Source organism: Nomascus leucogenys, chromosome 6 (genome assembly GCF_006542625.1).
Source record: "Nomascus leucogenys isolate Asia chromosome 6, Asia_NLE_v1, whole genome shotgun sequence".
NCBI classification, from domain to species: domain Eukaryota; kingdom Metazoa; phylum Chordata; class Mammalia; order Primates; family Hylobatidae; genus Nomascus; species Nomascus leucogenys.
Genome location: NC_044386.1, coordinates 113065117 through 113083144, shown reverse-complemented (window position 1 = coordinate 113083144; position 18028 = coordinate 113065117). Strand labels below are relative to the sequence as shown.

Sequence of the window (18028 nt, the reverse complement as noted above, 5' to 3'; positions counted from 1 at the left end):
TGTATGCTTGTTCTTTGTCCCTGGTTCCTGGCACAAAGCTCCTAAAATTCCTAGAGTTTCCTAAGTGATAAGAGAGAGATAACTATCTTTTCCTATAATATTTGGTTTTGTCCTCAGTTCCTAAAATAGCTCCAGAGCAAGAGAGATGAGAAGAGCATCTTTTGGCCATTCAGAACAAGCCCCTTTCAACCACACCTAAATTTCTGTTAATGAGGAGACTTTTGGAAAGCCTCTGATGACGGGGCAGCTGGTGGCTACGAGAACCAACCATATGACTAGAAGGTTAGAACTTTCAGTCCTCCCAGCCCTGACCTGCAGGGAAGGAAGAGGGGGCCAGAGATTGACTTAAGCACCAATGCCCAAATATTTAGTCAATTATGCCTGTGTAATGAAGCCTCCATAGAAACAAAAATACTGTATTCTGGAAGCTTCTGGGTTGGTGAACACATGGAGGTGCTCTAGGGTATGCCCAGAGAGGGCGTGGAGGTTCCACACCCATTCCCCCATCCGTTGCCCTGTGCATTTCTTCCATTTGGCTGTTCCTGAATTGTGTCCTTTATAATAATCAGTAAATATCAGAAAATATTTCCCTAAATTTTGTGAGCCATTCTAGAAATTTGTTGAATCCAAGAAAGGGGTTGTGGGAACCCCCACCTGATAGCTGGCCAGTCTGAAGAACAGGAGGCCTAGACTTGCAGTTATCACCTCATACAGGTTTAAAATAATTTCATTAATACTTCTGGTTTTTTTTTTTTTTGGTAAAATATCCCATTATAAACCTTATTAACTTAGCTTCCCTTTGACAATATTCAATGACTTAATCACTCAGAAACCGCTAACATCAAGACATCAATAAGAAACTTGCATCTGTGTGACCCCTTTTCTGAAAAAGGTCATTTTCCTTTAAAAGTATTATGCTTGATTTTATTATTTTGCTATTAATGATCCTCTTAACACAACAAATAAGATTTACTTTGTAATCCACCCCATTTGCTTCAAATGGGCAAAACCATCTGGTCCACTCAATTAATTTTAAGGCTCTTTGTATCATAGAGCCAGTGTCTTTGAATACATTTCTATTCAATGGGCATTTACACTGGATACTTAACTCTCAAGGTTTCCCCTTTTGCCCTTTCCTCTGCACAAGCTTCCTACATGTTATCACCCCTCGCCCCAGATACCCACAGGTGAAGGGGACTGGAAGTCCATTAAGCTAGTAGCATCTCATTTGGCATTTCACTTGTTTCATTTTATTCCAGAAGGTTTGTCTGAAAGCATAATGACAACAAAAGCAGCAGATTTGAGAGATTCTCCCAGGAGAAGGAAAAGGACAGATGTACACAGACATATAGCTGAAAACGCTGCCAGGAACAGCTGGGAAAATGACAGGCGCGGAAGTGGGTGACCACCCCACAGAGTGCAGACATGAGCCTAAAGAAACAGCAATTTCACTTGATTTACTTTTGACTTCCTAGGCTACCTTTTATCTATAAAGGGGAAGGCTAATTTTGGCTTGCATCCAATGAAAGGCCTCCTATAGTTATGCTTTTTATAACATTTCAATTATTCCTTCTATTTTACCCTTCTCGACCTCATTTTTAAAAATCTTAAAAAGGGATATCCTTTTTAAAAGTTACAATGTTATTACTATACTGGTGACTCTATAATACAAAAAAAAAAAAAGAGAGAGGAGAGAGACTCAACTTGAAGGAATGCTATCTATTGACAACACTAGAGTTTTTTTGTGTTCTTTCTTGAACATACGCACCTTGTCATCTTCATCCTCCTCGTCATCTATGTCTGTGCTCTCCTGAAAGGAAATCCCACAACGTGTTTATAAAAACATCAACCGACATTAACGAATGCAAATTAAACTCAGACACATTTTAAAGCTTGCCTACAGACTTCAAGAATTTATATTTTTGAAATGCCTTATAACCTCTTAAAAAATAACTCTTTTAAAGTTCAGGGACACTGTGGCAGGACTCTAAACAATATGCATAATCTACATAAAACTGTTGACTATAAATAAAGCTATTAGGCCAGTGCCCTTTGAAGGCATCCAGCTTTAAAAATGCATTGCTGAGTTGTACTTTCTGTAAACAGTGTTGTTCTTATTCTGACAAATGAACCAACTGCTACGTTAAGGCTGAGAATACCATACTCCACTAGTGCTAGGCTCAGTGTTATAATGACTGCTCTCTCCCTTTGGGGCCATTACTGAAACATTAGACAGTATAAAATGCATTCGTCTGAATATAATCAATCTTAAGAATAAGTTACAGGTTTCTCTGTGGCATTATTATTTTGCCCTGGGTTTAGGGTTAGAAGGGGCAGGTGAGGGAAGGAAACTCAAGGCTCAGATCTGGACTTAAGGGTGCCCGGCTTTGGCTCAGGTGTCACAGCACCAGCTGTACTGCTAACGGGCTTGTTTAGATGAATATAAAAATCTTGGCTATTTAATGGCCAGAGTTTGATCATAGCACTGCAATGTTTAAAAACTAATATCTGTTGGTACATAATCAAATAGGGTCAGTAGTTTGGAAAGAAAGCTCAGTGTTAGAAAACAGGGTCTATTTTCAGCTTGCACACTTGCATTTCTGCTTAACCTTGCAAAGATCAGGCATGCTGTTCAGATGTCACTGTTCCAATAGGAAAAAGAATTGTCAATATCATGCTCTTAAAAGGGAGTAACTCTAAAGTATCCAGAGAATACTCTGCTACATTCCATAAAACCACTGAGCAGTCATCAAGAAATTTCTTCAGGGCCGGTATAGCCCTACCGCCTAGTATTCTCACAAGATTCAGCTAGCAGTTTGTGTGGTACTCGTGGGTCCTCTAGGGAACTAACCTATTCACAACTGGCAGCAAACATGTCTCATGAGAGCCAATGGATAAACAGGAAGGTAATGAAAACAGGCTATGGGAGGAAAAAAAACGCTATAATTAGGAGAAGCCTTTAGCTTGGGACATGGTTCCAGTAGTTTTTGCTTTGTGACTTTAGGCAAATCACTTCGTCACTATGCACTGTAGTTTCACATAAGACATAAAATGAAAATAGTTCTTGCCTCCCTCATAGTTGTGTTATCGAACTAAATTAGGTAATTATTTTCATTGTTTTATAAATAAAGGCTTTATATGTACATACACACTCATGTGCATATAGGTATATTAATATGCACATGTATGCCAGTATATGTACATGCTCTCACATACATGCACATATATGCACATACCCTAAACATATATACACCGTGGGCAACATAAAACCTGCATAAACATTGTAAAAATGTTAGTTGACAACACAGATATTAGAGATGTTTCTTTGTAAAAATTTCCATTATCTATAACTCTGTGAAACCTAGTCCTTAAATGGATCTATTAAAGCCATTCATTTATTAGCTGGTTCTATTTTCTCACTGATAGGTGTTCATGCCTATTGCATTAAATAATTAAAATCAAACAGAACAGAATTTTGAAATTGCCCGAGGTTTTTCCTCTTGCCACAATACTCATTTTTCCCACTTTCCTTCCTAAGTGAAACCAGAAACCTCCCTTAAATCCATTACGAAGACATAAGGAAAAATAAAAACAGTCAGGATTTGATTGACTCTTGGGAAACCAAATGTGAAGGTGATCCATCTAGAAAGGAAATTAATCAAATCTTAGGACTTTAGATTTTTGTTTTAAAAACTTGGTTCTTGAATCTGGAATGCTTAGATCATATCATAAAAAACAAAAAGCCTACAAATACAAGTTCCTGGCCACCTAGGGCAGAAAAAGATCCTATGGGGTGCAATGAGGGGGCAGGGGCAGGAGAGTCGGAGTGGCAGCGAGATGAGTAGATGCGGAGAGATGCCTTTGAGAAAGGGCCTTGCTTTCTTCAACAGGACAGGAAGTTTGGGAATTTCCAGACAAATGTGGGCACCTGCAAATAGACAGGTCTAAGCCCACCCACTCTCTGATTGCCCTAGTTGTTGACAAGCCTCTGGGAATCTCCTGAGCCTTCAAGCCAGAGAGAACATTGCATAAGATGCCTTCATGGAAAGGCCGGAGTTAACCCTGCGGAGCTCTCTGCATGCCCAGCAACGGCCCACAGAACCAGCAAAGGTTTCTCGCTAGTGATTGAGGAGCTCGTTCACAGGAACTCTACAGAGAATCAGATGAGCACACAGACATGTGCTACCAGCATGGAAATGATAACCATGAACCAGAGGCTCCCCTCATGCAGGCCAAGGCTCAGGAACATAAGATGCCACAGAAAGAAGACTCCAGATTATTCACGATAGAAGATCTCCACTGCAAAATGAGTGCCTTTGCCGGGCTGCTCCTTGCATCTCAAATGAAATGGACTTGGGCCATGATTTGGTGGTGGTGGTAGTTTGTTGTTAACACATTTCTCGGCAGTCAAATGTCAGAATCCTTGCTTACCTGGCTGTCCTGGATGCTGCTGACCTTGCCTTTCACAGGTCTGATGAAATTGTAGACAAAGATCAGCAACAATGCCAAGGGGATCATATATAGCTCAAAATTCCAGACAGTGATCAAAAATACCTGATTGAAAGACAAATAAGAATACACGACTGCTTGATGAAACACTAGGGGAGCAATCAAATTCCTACTCATTGACGTAAGGAGATTCAACTGGACTCTTTCTAGTCACTTTCAGAAACATTTCCAAACAGGTACGCACACACACAATGATCGACTCATTTTTAGAACTGGTAGTATAGAAAGAGCTGGTTAGTCACGCTCTGGAATAGACAGATACACTGGGTTTATACCTGAAAAGCCAGTGGATTTTAGTGTGCCAGAATTTATGGAAAGTAGTATGGAAAAAGTCCAAGGTCACAGAGACGCAGGCCACAGGCCAAATTTTGCCAAAAGTGAGGTTTATTTGAACAGGAGAGAGCCATTATTTTTTCAGTTGGCTGCCAATATTGAAAAATCCAAATATTTCAGAGAAAGACTCTGGATTTCCAAACTTTTGTTAAAATGCTTAAAATCTACCTATTTTGAGACTATATGGACACAAGAAAATGATTGGCTAGCGTTGTCTGTATCAGAAAAGGTATTCTCTTAGCTGCCCAATTTCTGTCAACCTCTGAAATTTGTGACTCCTCACATAGAAAGGCAAGTGAGAATTTGAGACTGATCCAACTGCATATGCTACAATGGTTACTGGAGACATGAATGCAGGTAGATGGTTCTACCTCCAAGAAACACACTAATTAGGATAAACAAGGTGAGAACATCTTTTAATTACAATATGAGGCAGGAGTGAAATCTTGGGTAAATTACTTCAAAATTTGAGTCTCACTTTCTTTTCAAACTCACGGGTAGTCTAGAAGATGAAATAAGGTAATTTGTAGTTATCAGCTGTCTGTAAGTGCTTGAAAAAACCACTGCTATAACATATCAACTTAGAAAAGGCAAATTACTGCATCGTAAATATGAAATCTTCCTTTCCAAAAGCAATACTGTTTCATTGCTAAAAACTTTTTCTAACATTTAGAAATTTTCTCTTTGTGATGATCATATATTGCTTTTTTTTGGTGCACATTGTAAATAAAATCACTTCTTCCATTATGTTTTTCAAACTTGTCATTATTTACATATAAAAGCAAATAATTTACATATATATTTTTAACATTAGCAGCCTTATTGAATATTCTTTATTGTATCAAATAGTTTATTTCATTCCTGTGAGGTTTCTAAGAATATAGTCACATAATCTACAATTAAGGATCCTCTTCTGTTTCCTCTTTTCTATTTGTAACTTTTTTTCCTGCTTGATTTCATTACTCCTACAAAAAATTGTTAAACTATTCAGAAGGATATCACTGTTTAATTCGTGGCTTTAATGAAAATACTTCTAGAGTGATAAATCATATCACATTAAGAACACACACACAAACCATTTTTAATACTAGAAAATTTATATATAGCTGATCATTATTCTTTATATCTTTGAAATGTTTTATAAATACTCTTTCATATCTGTTCCAAACCTAATAAAAACATGTTTTAAACAAAAATTTGTCCAGCAATTTTAACGGTGTATAATTTTTAAGATCAAGAATGGTTGGTAGCTAACCAACTGTTCTTTCAGTATCTTCTGAAAGGATGGTTTTATCCTTTTCATTTAAAGACATCAATATGGTGAAGTATTGTATTTGTAATTTCATAATTTGAAGCAATCTTGTATTTCTGCGAGAAACTCCTTCACTGAGGTGAACCAGTGTTGTTGTATTTTATTTTCTAACACTTCAAGATGTTTTGCATAGACACTCGTGTTCTTTTTGTCAACCTTGCTTGCGTTCTTTTGTCCTATTCCTCTCATTTCAAAAGGCAACCTTGTCCTAAATCTGATGTGAATTTTTTCCACCTGAGGGCACCTTAGGTATATATTAGCAATAACAAAATAAAAATGTTCCTATTGTTCTGCAAATATTTTAACCAACAGTATGTTTTACAGATCTTTTCATGGTGTATGCATGATCAAGTACATTTATTTTAACTAATATAGTTCCCATTCAAATGAATGCTCTGCAATTTGTCAACTATACTCCCTTATCAATGCAAACATAGGCTGAAATGCGGTTTTATGTAATCAAATAATATATTAGTCTTTTACATTAGGGTTTGTACCTTTAATGTTCAGTGTTCTACTTAAGAAATCATATTCTACCTTGAGTTAATACAGCTATTTCCTTGTGTTTTCTTCTAAAAGATAACTGTGTATGATCTTTATTCTGTCTCAATTTTGTTGTTTTTGTTTTAATTTTTTCTTTAACTCGGGCAATCCAATGTGAACTTTTTCCTTACAGCCATCTTTTACAGCTAAATTCCTGTAATGATCCCCATTTTTCTCGTTGATCTACATTGCTCCTTCTGTCAATATACCAAGTCCCCATGTGAGTGTGTCTATTGTTTCTGAGCCCTCTCAGTTCTCCATTGATATATTTTCCTGTATTTTACCAAGACCACATTTTAAAACTATCATTTAGTAACCATACCATATCTGAGTGGACAAGTCTCCTATTTCACACTCAAAATGATCTTGGATATTTTTTCACCCTTTACTTTTCCACATGTATTTCAGAATTAATTTATAAATTTCTATACAACTCAGAAAAATTAAGACTGAGATTGTCTTGAAAATTTAAAGATAATTGGTGTCTTGATATTGACATTTCATGATTATTTCTCTATATTCAGAACTTTTTATGTATCTCAAAATATCTTATTAATTTCACTGTACTGATTTTCCATGTTTTTTTTTAAGTAACTTGGAGTTTAACACTATTATAAATAGCAATGGAACAATTTTAAAGTTTATCATTTAATTGGCTAATGCTGGGTACAGAAACATTAATTTTTATATATTGTTCACATTCTTTCTGAACCCACTTATTAGCTGTAAGAGACTGCAAATATATTCTTTTGTAGATTTGACGTAGCAAATCATATCAACTGTAAATCATGATGATTTTCCTCCACCTTCTTCCATTCTATACGTTACTTTTCTCCTAGTGCTAAACCTTTATTTTTTTTTTAAATGTGTAAGTGTGAAATTGTTGAAACACTTTTTGGATCAATGACAAAAATCAAACCACACTGATTTCCTCTAGTGTGGCTTGCTCCATCAACTTTCCTTTATTTAAAGTTTTATAATGTCAAATATATAATCTTTCCCTATAATTTTCTTCTTTTCAAATGTTTCTTTTTTTATAAAATAAAACATAGCAAAAAGTAGAGCCAATAGTAATTTCTTTGTTAGGTAAAGCTAGAGATTTTCCTATTTGTTACCTATTTCCCTTTCCCTATTGTTACGTTTTTTGGGGGATTAAGGGTTTTAACTGTATACTAAATGGTGGTTGTTTCTAAATGCCTGTCTACTGGGTAAATGGATTTTATTATTATTTTAAATTGCTAAATGTAACTTCAAGTAAGAAGAGGCTGACATAAAGCTATGGAGAAAATCAGGACACATCATTTTAAATTTATTTTCTTCATTATAAAACTATATATGTCTTTGAAAAAATTACTTGAACAACCACCAGTATTAAGGAGACAGTTGTTTTAGGTAAACACCTCATTTGCCATAGTATTTACCTCTATCAGGAATACTTATGCAATCCTAGAAATGTTTTACAACAAAAATTGAGTTATATTTAAACATCACATTCAAATAGCCTAAAACTCTTTTAAGAGTGAGACCATAGTGCCTTTAGATATATTTTTTTTAAATCAATGCATAATTCCCATTTCTGTAGTAAAGAACTGATTTCCTAACAAGCGTATCTTTCAGGAAAAGCAAATATAAACCCCAGAAAAATATTTTTTTAGGAAAAAAGTCTAATTAAGCATCTTCAAAGAAAGAAGGAGAGTTGTAACTTTGAAAGAAGGAATCAGATCTGCATGGAGTTAATTAAAAATGTTTGTATCTTTGATCCAAGAGCAGTTGCAGTCACTCTGGTGGTACCAGTTGAATAAAATTCCAATGAAAAATTTACCATTACTTCTGAATGGAGGAAACAGGAATGCACTCAGGGACAACCAGAGCCACTGGAGAGTGCAGAGGTATGCTAAAAGGAGAGTGTAAGCAAAGGTAAACCCCACACTCAGTATGTGAATGCCATACATGCTGGCATACATGCAGAGCACACTCAAAGCAGTCTAAGATCAAAGCTATTACCCTAAGACATGTGAAAACGTTTGCATTTTGAGTCTAATAAAATTAAATGCCTTAAAAAAACTTGTTTAGAAGAATATAGCATAATTTAGAGTCTCCACAACATAGAATTGCGGATGTCTAAGATACAATTCAAAATCACTCAACATACAAAGAGTCAAGAAAATGGAATCTATTTTCAAGCAAGAGACAATCAAAAGATACCAACTCCAAGGTGAACTCTGTTGAAATTATCAGAAAAGAACTTTAAAACACCTATAAAAATTATGCTCAGTGAGGCAACGGAAAATAAACTCACTATGGGTAAAACAGTAAATATAAGCATAAAATGTAAAAATTAAAAAATAATTGCCCAACTAAAAAATACAACATTAAACATTTAAAAAATCAATGTGTATTTTGGTAGCAAAATTAATAATGAAAAAGTCAGTGACTATAAAGATATCAAGAGAAATAATCAAATCTAAAAGAGAGAAAATAATAGAAAAAATAGAAGGTCTGGAGACCATCAAAATTTCAAAAGTTCTAACATGGGTATTTGGAATTTCAGAAAAAAAATAGGTAGAAAAATATTTAAAGAACAATTGGCTGAATAGTTTTCAAATCTAGGAAAAGACAAAATGTACAGATTAAAGAAGTCCAGAGGATCTCAAGAAGAGTAAATTTAAAGAAATCCAGTCTTGGGAATAAATAGCATCACCATATTTCTGGAAAATAAAGATAATAAGAAAATGTTGATAAAAACTAGAGAGAAACGACATTATCATAAACACAACAATTTGAATCGCCATAGATTTGTCATCAGAACCCATGGAGGCAAGGGGATAATAGCATTTTCAAAGTGCAAAACGAAAAACAAAATCAAAAACTTTAGACTCAGAATTCTATATCCAGTAAAAATATCCTATAAGAATCAAAGTTAAAGATTTAGATATGAGAAAATTAAAATAATTTTTTTATCAGTAGACGTGCACATCAATAAACACTAAAGGAATTCTTCAAGGTGAGGAAAAATGATACCAGATGGAAATGCAAACTTCAGGAAGAAATGAATATCAGAAGTGGTAGATACATAAGTAAATAGAAAATATTATTTCTTTTATTTTTTAGAATGCTTATAAATGTTTAAAGCAAAGCTTGTAACATTATCCTGGTGAGGTGTATAATGTATTTAGGTGTGATACACAGGAAAACTAATATAAAGGAGGTTAGAGGTAGATGGACATTTAGACTTAGATGACATGTAATGTTTCCATGTTTTAGATGACGTTATACAATATTAATCTTAAATTGACTGTGAAAAGTTAAGGGAAAAATATACACACATACACCTTAATACTCAGAGCAACTACATAAAAAAGGCAGGGAGGAATAAATTGTAAAAGTAAATAGATAAATGGAAATCTAAAAGGCAAAAGAAGAGAAACAGAGGAGTAAGAGGTAAATATAAAATGATAATTAAAATCCAACAATACCAAAAATTACATTAAATATTAATGAAATAAAACACTAAAAAAAGGCAGAGATAAAAATATAGTGAATTACTGTGGCAAAAAAAAGACGAAGGAAAAAATGGCAAAATATAACCTAATAGAACTGAACAATATATAAATTGAATTATTTATCAAAAATGTCTTCACTAAGAAAAATTTAGGGGCAAATGGTTTCACTGTTAAATTCTATTCAACATTGAGAAAAGAAAGAGTATATTTTGGAAAGAATACTTACCAACAATTTTATGAGGCCAGTATTACCCTAATATCAAAATCTGACAAAACTGTTACAAAGAAATAAAATTACAGACAAATGACCAAATATGAACTTTGATGCAAAATTCTTCAAGAAAATAGTAGTCAATTAAATCAAGAAATATATGAAACTAAATTATGACCAAGTAGAATATGTTCCAAGAATGAAAAATTGATTGCATATTCAAAAATCAATGTAATTCACAATATTGACAGAATAAAATAAAACAGCATGTGATTATTTCAATAGATACAGAAAAAGCATTTGACAAAAATTCAACACCCTTCTACTCTTAACAAATAATAATTGGAAGGAATTTCATCAATTTTGTTAAAGGACATCTGTAAAAATTTTATAGTTACCATATTTGATCATACTTGGCAGGGGTTTATTGTACATAAATTATACCTTGAGAAGTTGATTAAAAAGACAAACACAAGTTAAAAAAGAAATGACTCATGCATGCAACCACATGAATCTCAAAAACACACTGAGTGGAAAAAGCCTTCTACAAAATAGTACCTACTGTTTGATTCCATTTATATCAAGTTCTAGAACAGACAAAATGATTTTACAATGGGGAAACTTGCATGCACCCCTTAAATTAGGAATAAGGCAAGGATGTCTGCTTTCACTACTTCTATTCAGTATTGAATGAAATGTTTTAGCCACTACAATAAAGTCAAACAATGAAACAAAAGGCATAAATATAAGCATAAAAAAAGTACGACCTTTTTAGCAGATGACATGATTTTTTAAATGTAGAAAATCCTAAGGAATCTACAAAGCAAATCCTAGAAATGACAACTAAATTCAGCAAAGTCCATGGTATTAAAATATCAAAATCATTTTTAGATATTAATACTAGCAGCGAAACATTAAAAAATAAAATTTTTAGATTTCCATTTATAGTAGCACCACAAAAGCAACACAGTATTTTGGAATAAAATGTATAAAACATGAGCAAGATATCCTCACTGGAAACTATGAAATATTGTTAAGAAACATTACAGAATATGTAAATAAGAAAATAAATATGCCTAGTTCATGGAGTGGAAGATTTGGTATTGTTAAGGTGGCAGTTATTCAAAAATTGACCTACAGATTCAAGCAATCCTTATTTTATAGAAATGGGCAACCTGATTCTAAACACTATATGAAAATGCAAGCTGGGTACAGTGGCTCATGCCTCTAACCCTAGCATTTTGGGAGGTCAACACAGGTGGATCACCTGAAGTCAAGAGTTCGGGACCAGCTTGGCCAACATGGTGAAACCCTGTCTCTACTGAAAATAGAAAAATTAGCCAGGCGTGGTGGCATGTGCCTGTAATCCCAGCTACTTGTAGGCAGGAGAATCGTTTGAACCCGGGGAGCAGAGGTTGCAGTGAGCTGAGATCATGCCACTTCACTCCAGCCTGGGTGAAAGAGCAAAATTGCATCTCAAAGAAAGAAAAAAAGAAAAAGAAGAAAGAAAAGGAAAATGCAAATGACATGCAATAGTCAAAGCAATTTTAGCAAATAACACACTAGCTGACTTCACAAGTTATTATGAAGCTGTAGCAAAGTAGTAATAGTGTTGGTGAAAAGACAGACTTATACATCAATGGAATAGAAGATAGAGTCCAGAAATAGATCCACATAAAAGTGGTTGATTTTTAAGTTGCCAGTTGAATTCAATGGAAAAAATGGTATTTTTTTTTAAACAGTGGCACTAGAACAACTAGATATACGTATGGGGAAAAAAATCACCTACTCTTACCACATAACATACAAAATTTAACTGTACATGGATTATACATCTAAATGTAAATTCTAAAATTTTAAGACTTCTAAGAAAAAAGGAAAAGAGAAAAACTTGCCATCTTAGAGTGGGCAAAGATTTCTCAGGACAGAAAAAATATAAAGAGTCATATAAAAACAGAAAAAAAAAAAATAGGCTGGGAGCACTTTGTGAGGCCAAGGTGGGAGGTCTGTTTGAGGCCAGGAGTTTGAGACCAGCCTGGGCAACATCACAAAAAATGAGCTGGGTGTGATGGCATGTGCCTGTAAGTCTCAGCTACTTGGGAGGCTGAGGCAAAGAAATCACTTAAGCCCAGAGGCTAGAGGCTGCAGTGACCCATGATTGCACCACTGTACTCCAGCCTGGGTGACAGAGTAAGACAGCAACCCCCCACCACACACACACACACAAAAGACTTCATCAAAATATAAAATATACTCCTTTTCCTCTTTGGAAGGAAATGAAAGGGCAAGTCACAAAATGAAGAAAATATTTTCACTACATATACTGATAAACAATAATTACAATTATTACAGTTTCTCAAAACATTGAACAAATATTTACCATAATTCACAGCTTTTCTACTTCTGTATAATATGTCTCACAAAAGTCTTGTCCACAAATGTTCATAGCACAGCAGCATTATTCTAAATAACAAAACTGGAAATGGTCCAAATGTCAACAAAAAAAGTGAATATATCCATACAGTAGAACAATACTCAGAAACGTATTCTGAGTATTGTTAGGAAAATCACATACGTTAGGACCGTTGCTTGAAGCTTGGTTTCTCTGGCACCAAGGAAACTTCTTACTCTATCATGCATGTCTTCCCAATATGTTCCATGACATAGGTGCAGCGGTGATCAGAAAGTGTAATTTCAAAAAAAGTGCCTTAAATTTTTAGCTGCAAATATTTCTTCACTTTCCATCCTAAAATCTATCTGCAATAGTTTTTATGAAAATATGTACATGCTAAATCTCAGATAGGAGAACATGAGTCATGAAAAGATTAATTTTTTCCTGAGGAAAGCCCTAAAGATAAAAATGCCTTCAAGATTCCATGGTTCCAAGCTAGCTGTGACTGAAGAACTTAGCTAGCATTGCCATAGACACTTGAACAAATCTAATAAATCCTCTATGTATTGTTTCTTTAAGTATGACACGAGAAGGATGTAACCTCATGTCACAAAAAATTTATCATGTCTATCAGGTTTCATAATGAAATGGTGATGAAGTGGTCTGTAACCAATTAAGTAATCAACCAAGCCATTAACTATCTTTTAAACATCCAAGAGAATGCCTGTACTAAAAAGCAGTTAACTTCAGATACCAAGTTCAATGAATGACATGGCTGTCCCCCTAAATACTCTGGGATCTCCTCATTTGAAATTATCTTAAGATTCTGTCCTTTTGTCCTTCAAGAGTGAATTTGAGATTAAGAAACCGTCAAATTACAAGAAGCCGAGTCTCTGAATAATTCTCAAAAACATTGCTTTTGTTGAAACAAAGCAAAGTATGATTACAGAGATTAGAGTTTGCATCTTACAGCTTACACACTGTCCGTGAAAGTAGTGTTAAAAAAAACTGAACAATGAAATCAAAAGCCTCATTTGAATAAATATATTTCATTATGGTTGTTCATACAAAATCATGGGTTGTTTTATACATCTATTTTGTAAATAGCTAGGCATGCCACAGACATTTGGGAATCTAGCCAACATGGCCATTATTTAGAATAGAACTTTGACCCAACATTGGTCAAAGTAACCAGGTGATCTTAAATTGCTCTTCTGTTTTATAGTCACCTAAGATGACATAAGTACAGTAAGTATATAATAATAAAATTAAGTGTTCTTTTGTGGTAGAAAATCGTAAGAGAACGCTGTATGTTCTCTATATTTGCCATCATATAAATTAAGTTTCAGCTAATGAAAAATCTACTTTCTGTTGTGTTACCCATTCCTACACCACAAACCAAATGTAAGAAAAAGAATAAATTGGCCCAACATCCACCTTCCTTGCCACCAACCCAAACTCTCCAACCTTACTAAACTCCTGGGTTAAAACTGAAACAAGAACAACATCCCAGGAAGTCCAAGGAAGGGCTAGTTGATTTCTTCTGGTGGAAGGTACTGCTAATTCAAAATCTAATGATTTTGTATGAATACTTAAGAGGGTTAGAAGCTGGTTCATCTGAAAAGTACTGAAGAAGATTCTAAATTTCTTTTAAAAACCACTGGAGTGGTCTTTGAGACAAGAAAATAAGAAAGGGCAGCAAACACACACAGACATAGACACTCTTTCAGAATGTTGTGTACATCGACTCATTTGTCATAATAAAGATAAAATCTAGATATTTGAAACAGTGTATCTTTAAATAATCATACAATCTTTATGAAAAATCATCCTATTGTACAGGGCATAGAGGGGGAAATCACATAAGTATGATTATTTTACAATAAACATATTGGGTAAAGGTGAAACAAAGCTGTGTTAATTCTGTTAAAAAAAAATCCAGGGTTAAATTTAAAAAAAAATTGTAATTTGATGAGATACACATTCATTTCTAAGATAACAAATCAATAAGTAGCCCCTTCTCAAGAAGTTGTCACTGCCTTTTTTTGTTAAAGCAGGAAAAACATGTCTTACATATCACTATACCAAAGCAAAACAACAACAACACACCACTAGGTTTTATCATGTGCATCGAACTGATTAAAATATTCCATTTTTCCCTGGCCAACATTAAGACATCCAGACCTCATAATTTAACAGTTAAGACCTTTCATTAACTGGCTCAGACTTGGTTGTATGTCATAATCCAACTGCACCATACATTCTAGGCTCCTAATCACACTGCACCATTTGCAAACCCTAAGATATAAAACAATGTTCAGGACTTTGCTTTTGAACATAACTTTCTCTCATTTAGAAAGCTATCTTCTCAACTGCTTGACCATTTCTTCACTCATAATGCTCTATCCCTGGGCCATACAAACTAAATTCATCTTCCTGTCACTACTTTATTTCCTGGATAAATTTATTACTCATTTTTTTCTTCAATACTGATTCGTTAAACACCTACATTGATTCAGACACAAGAGTAAACAAAAACTAAAAGCCTTTATGTAGCTTAGATTGTATATGAGGATTGAAGATGAGATAGAAAAAATAAACTATATATATCAGGTGGTAAAAGACCCACCATGAGAAAACAAAACAGAGAAAAGGAAGGGAAGGAATATCAGGCAGTGGGGCTGGGTTTGCAATTACAAATAAGGTAATTAAGGAAGACATCACTGAGAGGGCAATAAGTGAGCAAAGACTTTGGAGGAGTTGTGGGTATCTAGGTGAATAATGTTTCCAGGCAGAAGAAATAGCAAATGCAAAGGCCCAGAATTGGGAGTATGCCTTCTTTCAGTGTTTTATTTTTTATTTTTTTATTTTTGAGACGGAGTCTTGCTCTGTCACCCAGGTTGGAGTGCAGTGGCATGACCTCAGCTCACTCACTGCAACCTCCACCTCCCAGGTTCCAGTGATTGTCCTGCCTCAGCCTCCCAAGTAGCTGCGATTACAGGCGCCCACCACCATGCCTGGCTAATTTTTTTTTTTTTTCGTATTTTTAGTAGAGATGGGGTTCACCATGTTGGCCAGGCTGGTTTCGAACTCCTGACCTCAAGTTATCCTCCCACCTCGCCCTCCCAAAGTGCTAGGATTACAGGCATGAGCCACCACACCCAGCCTTCCAGTGTGTGTGTGTGTGTGTGTGTGTGTGTGTGTGTGTGTGTGTGTCTGTGTTTGCTTTTTTAAAAAAGGCAGCATGGACTCCTTGTGTCTGAAGCAGAGTGAGCAAGAATATTGGAAAGAGAAGTGAGGAAGGAACAGGAGTTGGCCACAAGGGGCCTGGTTGATGGCTGTAAGGTCCTTGCCCTTTATTCTAAGGGAGTTGCTAGACTGGCAAGAGGACAGGAAGCAGAATAACATGATTTGACTCATATTTAAGAGTCACTGTGGTCGCATAATGAGAACAAATCATGAAGAGACAACACATATTTCATTTACAAAGCTATTGAAAAGACCAGGTTAGAGTTAATTGTGGCCTAGAATTAAGGTGATGGCAGTGGAATTAGTGAGAAGTGGCCATGTTTTGACTAGTTAGAAAGTAGGGACAGAGGAGTTGCAAATAGTTTAGATGAGAAGATAAAAAGGGAATGATTGAGAATGATTCCAAGATAAAGAGCTTGAAAAACCTGGATGAATGGATTTGTCCATGCATTGAGACGAAGTCTGTAGGAAGAGCAGGTTTGGGGAGGGGAGTATGAGGTGCCAATCAGATGTCCATGTGGAGACACACAGTAAACCTTAGATACGTGGTTTGGAATTCAGGGTAGAGGCTATGGTTAGATACATAAATTTGTGGATTATCAGACTCCAGATAGCATTTAAAGATATCAGACTGGATAACCTTAGCAAGGAAACAACTAGAAAGAAATGGCTCAGAATTGATTTCTACAAAAGTCCAAATTTAGAGTTTGAGAAGACAGGGGGTCAGAAAAAGAGCCTGAGGAAGTGCCACAAAGAGGTACATTAGGAGATGGTTGTATTCTTGAAAACAGATAAAGTATTTTAAAGAGGATGGCCACAATATATTTATAAGTAAGATACTGAGATGTGGTCATTGGTGACTTGAAATGAGCAGTTTAGTAAAACGATGAGGCAAAAATTAGATAAGAGTGAGTTTGAGAGAATGGGGAAAATTGTAGACAGTAGACATAACTCTTTGAAAGGTTTATTACAATGAAGAGCAGAGAAATAGGGTGATAGCTGGAAGGAACTATAGCAATAAATGAGGAGAGAGAGATAAATAAAATTATGAGGCAGGAGACAGGAAATCACAGTTGGAGCACTACTTTTGAATCAGTGGTAAGGGTGGAATCCACTGTAAAATGGAGGATTGGTCTTAGCAACAATTCAGGTCATCCATAGCTACAGAAGGAAAAGCAGATGACACAGGCATAGATGTCGGTAGGGAGATAGACATAGAGGGGCTAGGGTAGCAGTAGAGGGGCACTTATGTCAATCATGGTCATTCTATGAGAGTGAGGATGAGGAAAAGAAGTATTAAAAGTTCAAGGCAGAAGAGAAGTTATGAAATAGTCTAGAAGAGCGAAAAGGAGAGTGGATTATAGAAGTGTAATATAATTGTCAGGGTGCACTAAATATGTTTTCTTCGGAGCCATGCTTACCTGAGCTTCTGTTAATCAAGTCTAATGAAAGTAGAGAAGGCAAGGAAATTCTTTTAAAGATGGACTACGTGATCTGAGTTATTGGTGAGGAATGGTACAAAGGAGAGAAAATCAAATGTAAACACAATGGGTACACTAATTAACAGATTAAAAGCAGCTGAACAGAAAATTAGTGAACTGAGAGATAATTCCAAAGAAATTATTGAGGACACAGACCATAGAAACAAGGTTATAGATATACAAGTGAGGTTAAGACACATGGAAGGTAGAAATGAGAAGGTCTGATAGGTGTCTGGGGTAGAGAAAGGGGTTAAACAGAAAATGGAGAAAAAGCAATACATAAAGAAAAAATGTCTGAGGATTTTCCAGAAATGCTGAAAGATTAATATACGAATCCCCCCTTCCCCTAAAAATTCCTTGTCAGGATAAATTAAGAATAATCTATATCTAAAACTAGCATAGTAGAACTAAAAAAACAACTGGGGAAAAGAGGAACACTTAAAAGCAGCTAGAGAGAAAAAAATAGTTCAACTACAAAGGAAAAGTAATTTGAGT

General features: G+C 35.2%; 1 protein-coding gene across 1 annotated transcript in view; it reads right to left on the bottom strand.

Moving 5' to 3' along the window:
* MCTP2 (multiple C2 and transmembrane domain containing 2) overlaps positions 1 to 18028 on the bottom strand; it is a 257936-nt gene that overhangs the window by 39218 nt on the left and 200690 nt on the right. Inside the window, exons 18-19 of the mRNA XM_030815066.1 lie at positions 4432 to 4554; positions 1769 to 1810 (exon numbers count right to left, since the gene is read on the bottom strand). Of these exons, the coding sequence (XP_030670926.1) occupies positions 1769 to 1810; positions 4432 to 4554 (165 nt within the window). The remainder of the gene's footprint in view (positions 1 to 1768; positions 1811 to 4431; positions 4555 to 18028) is intronic.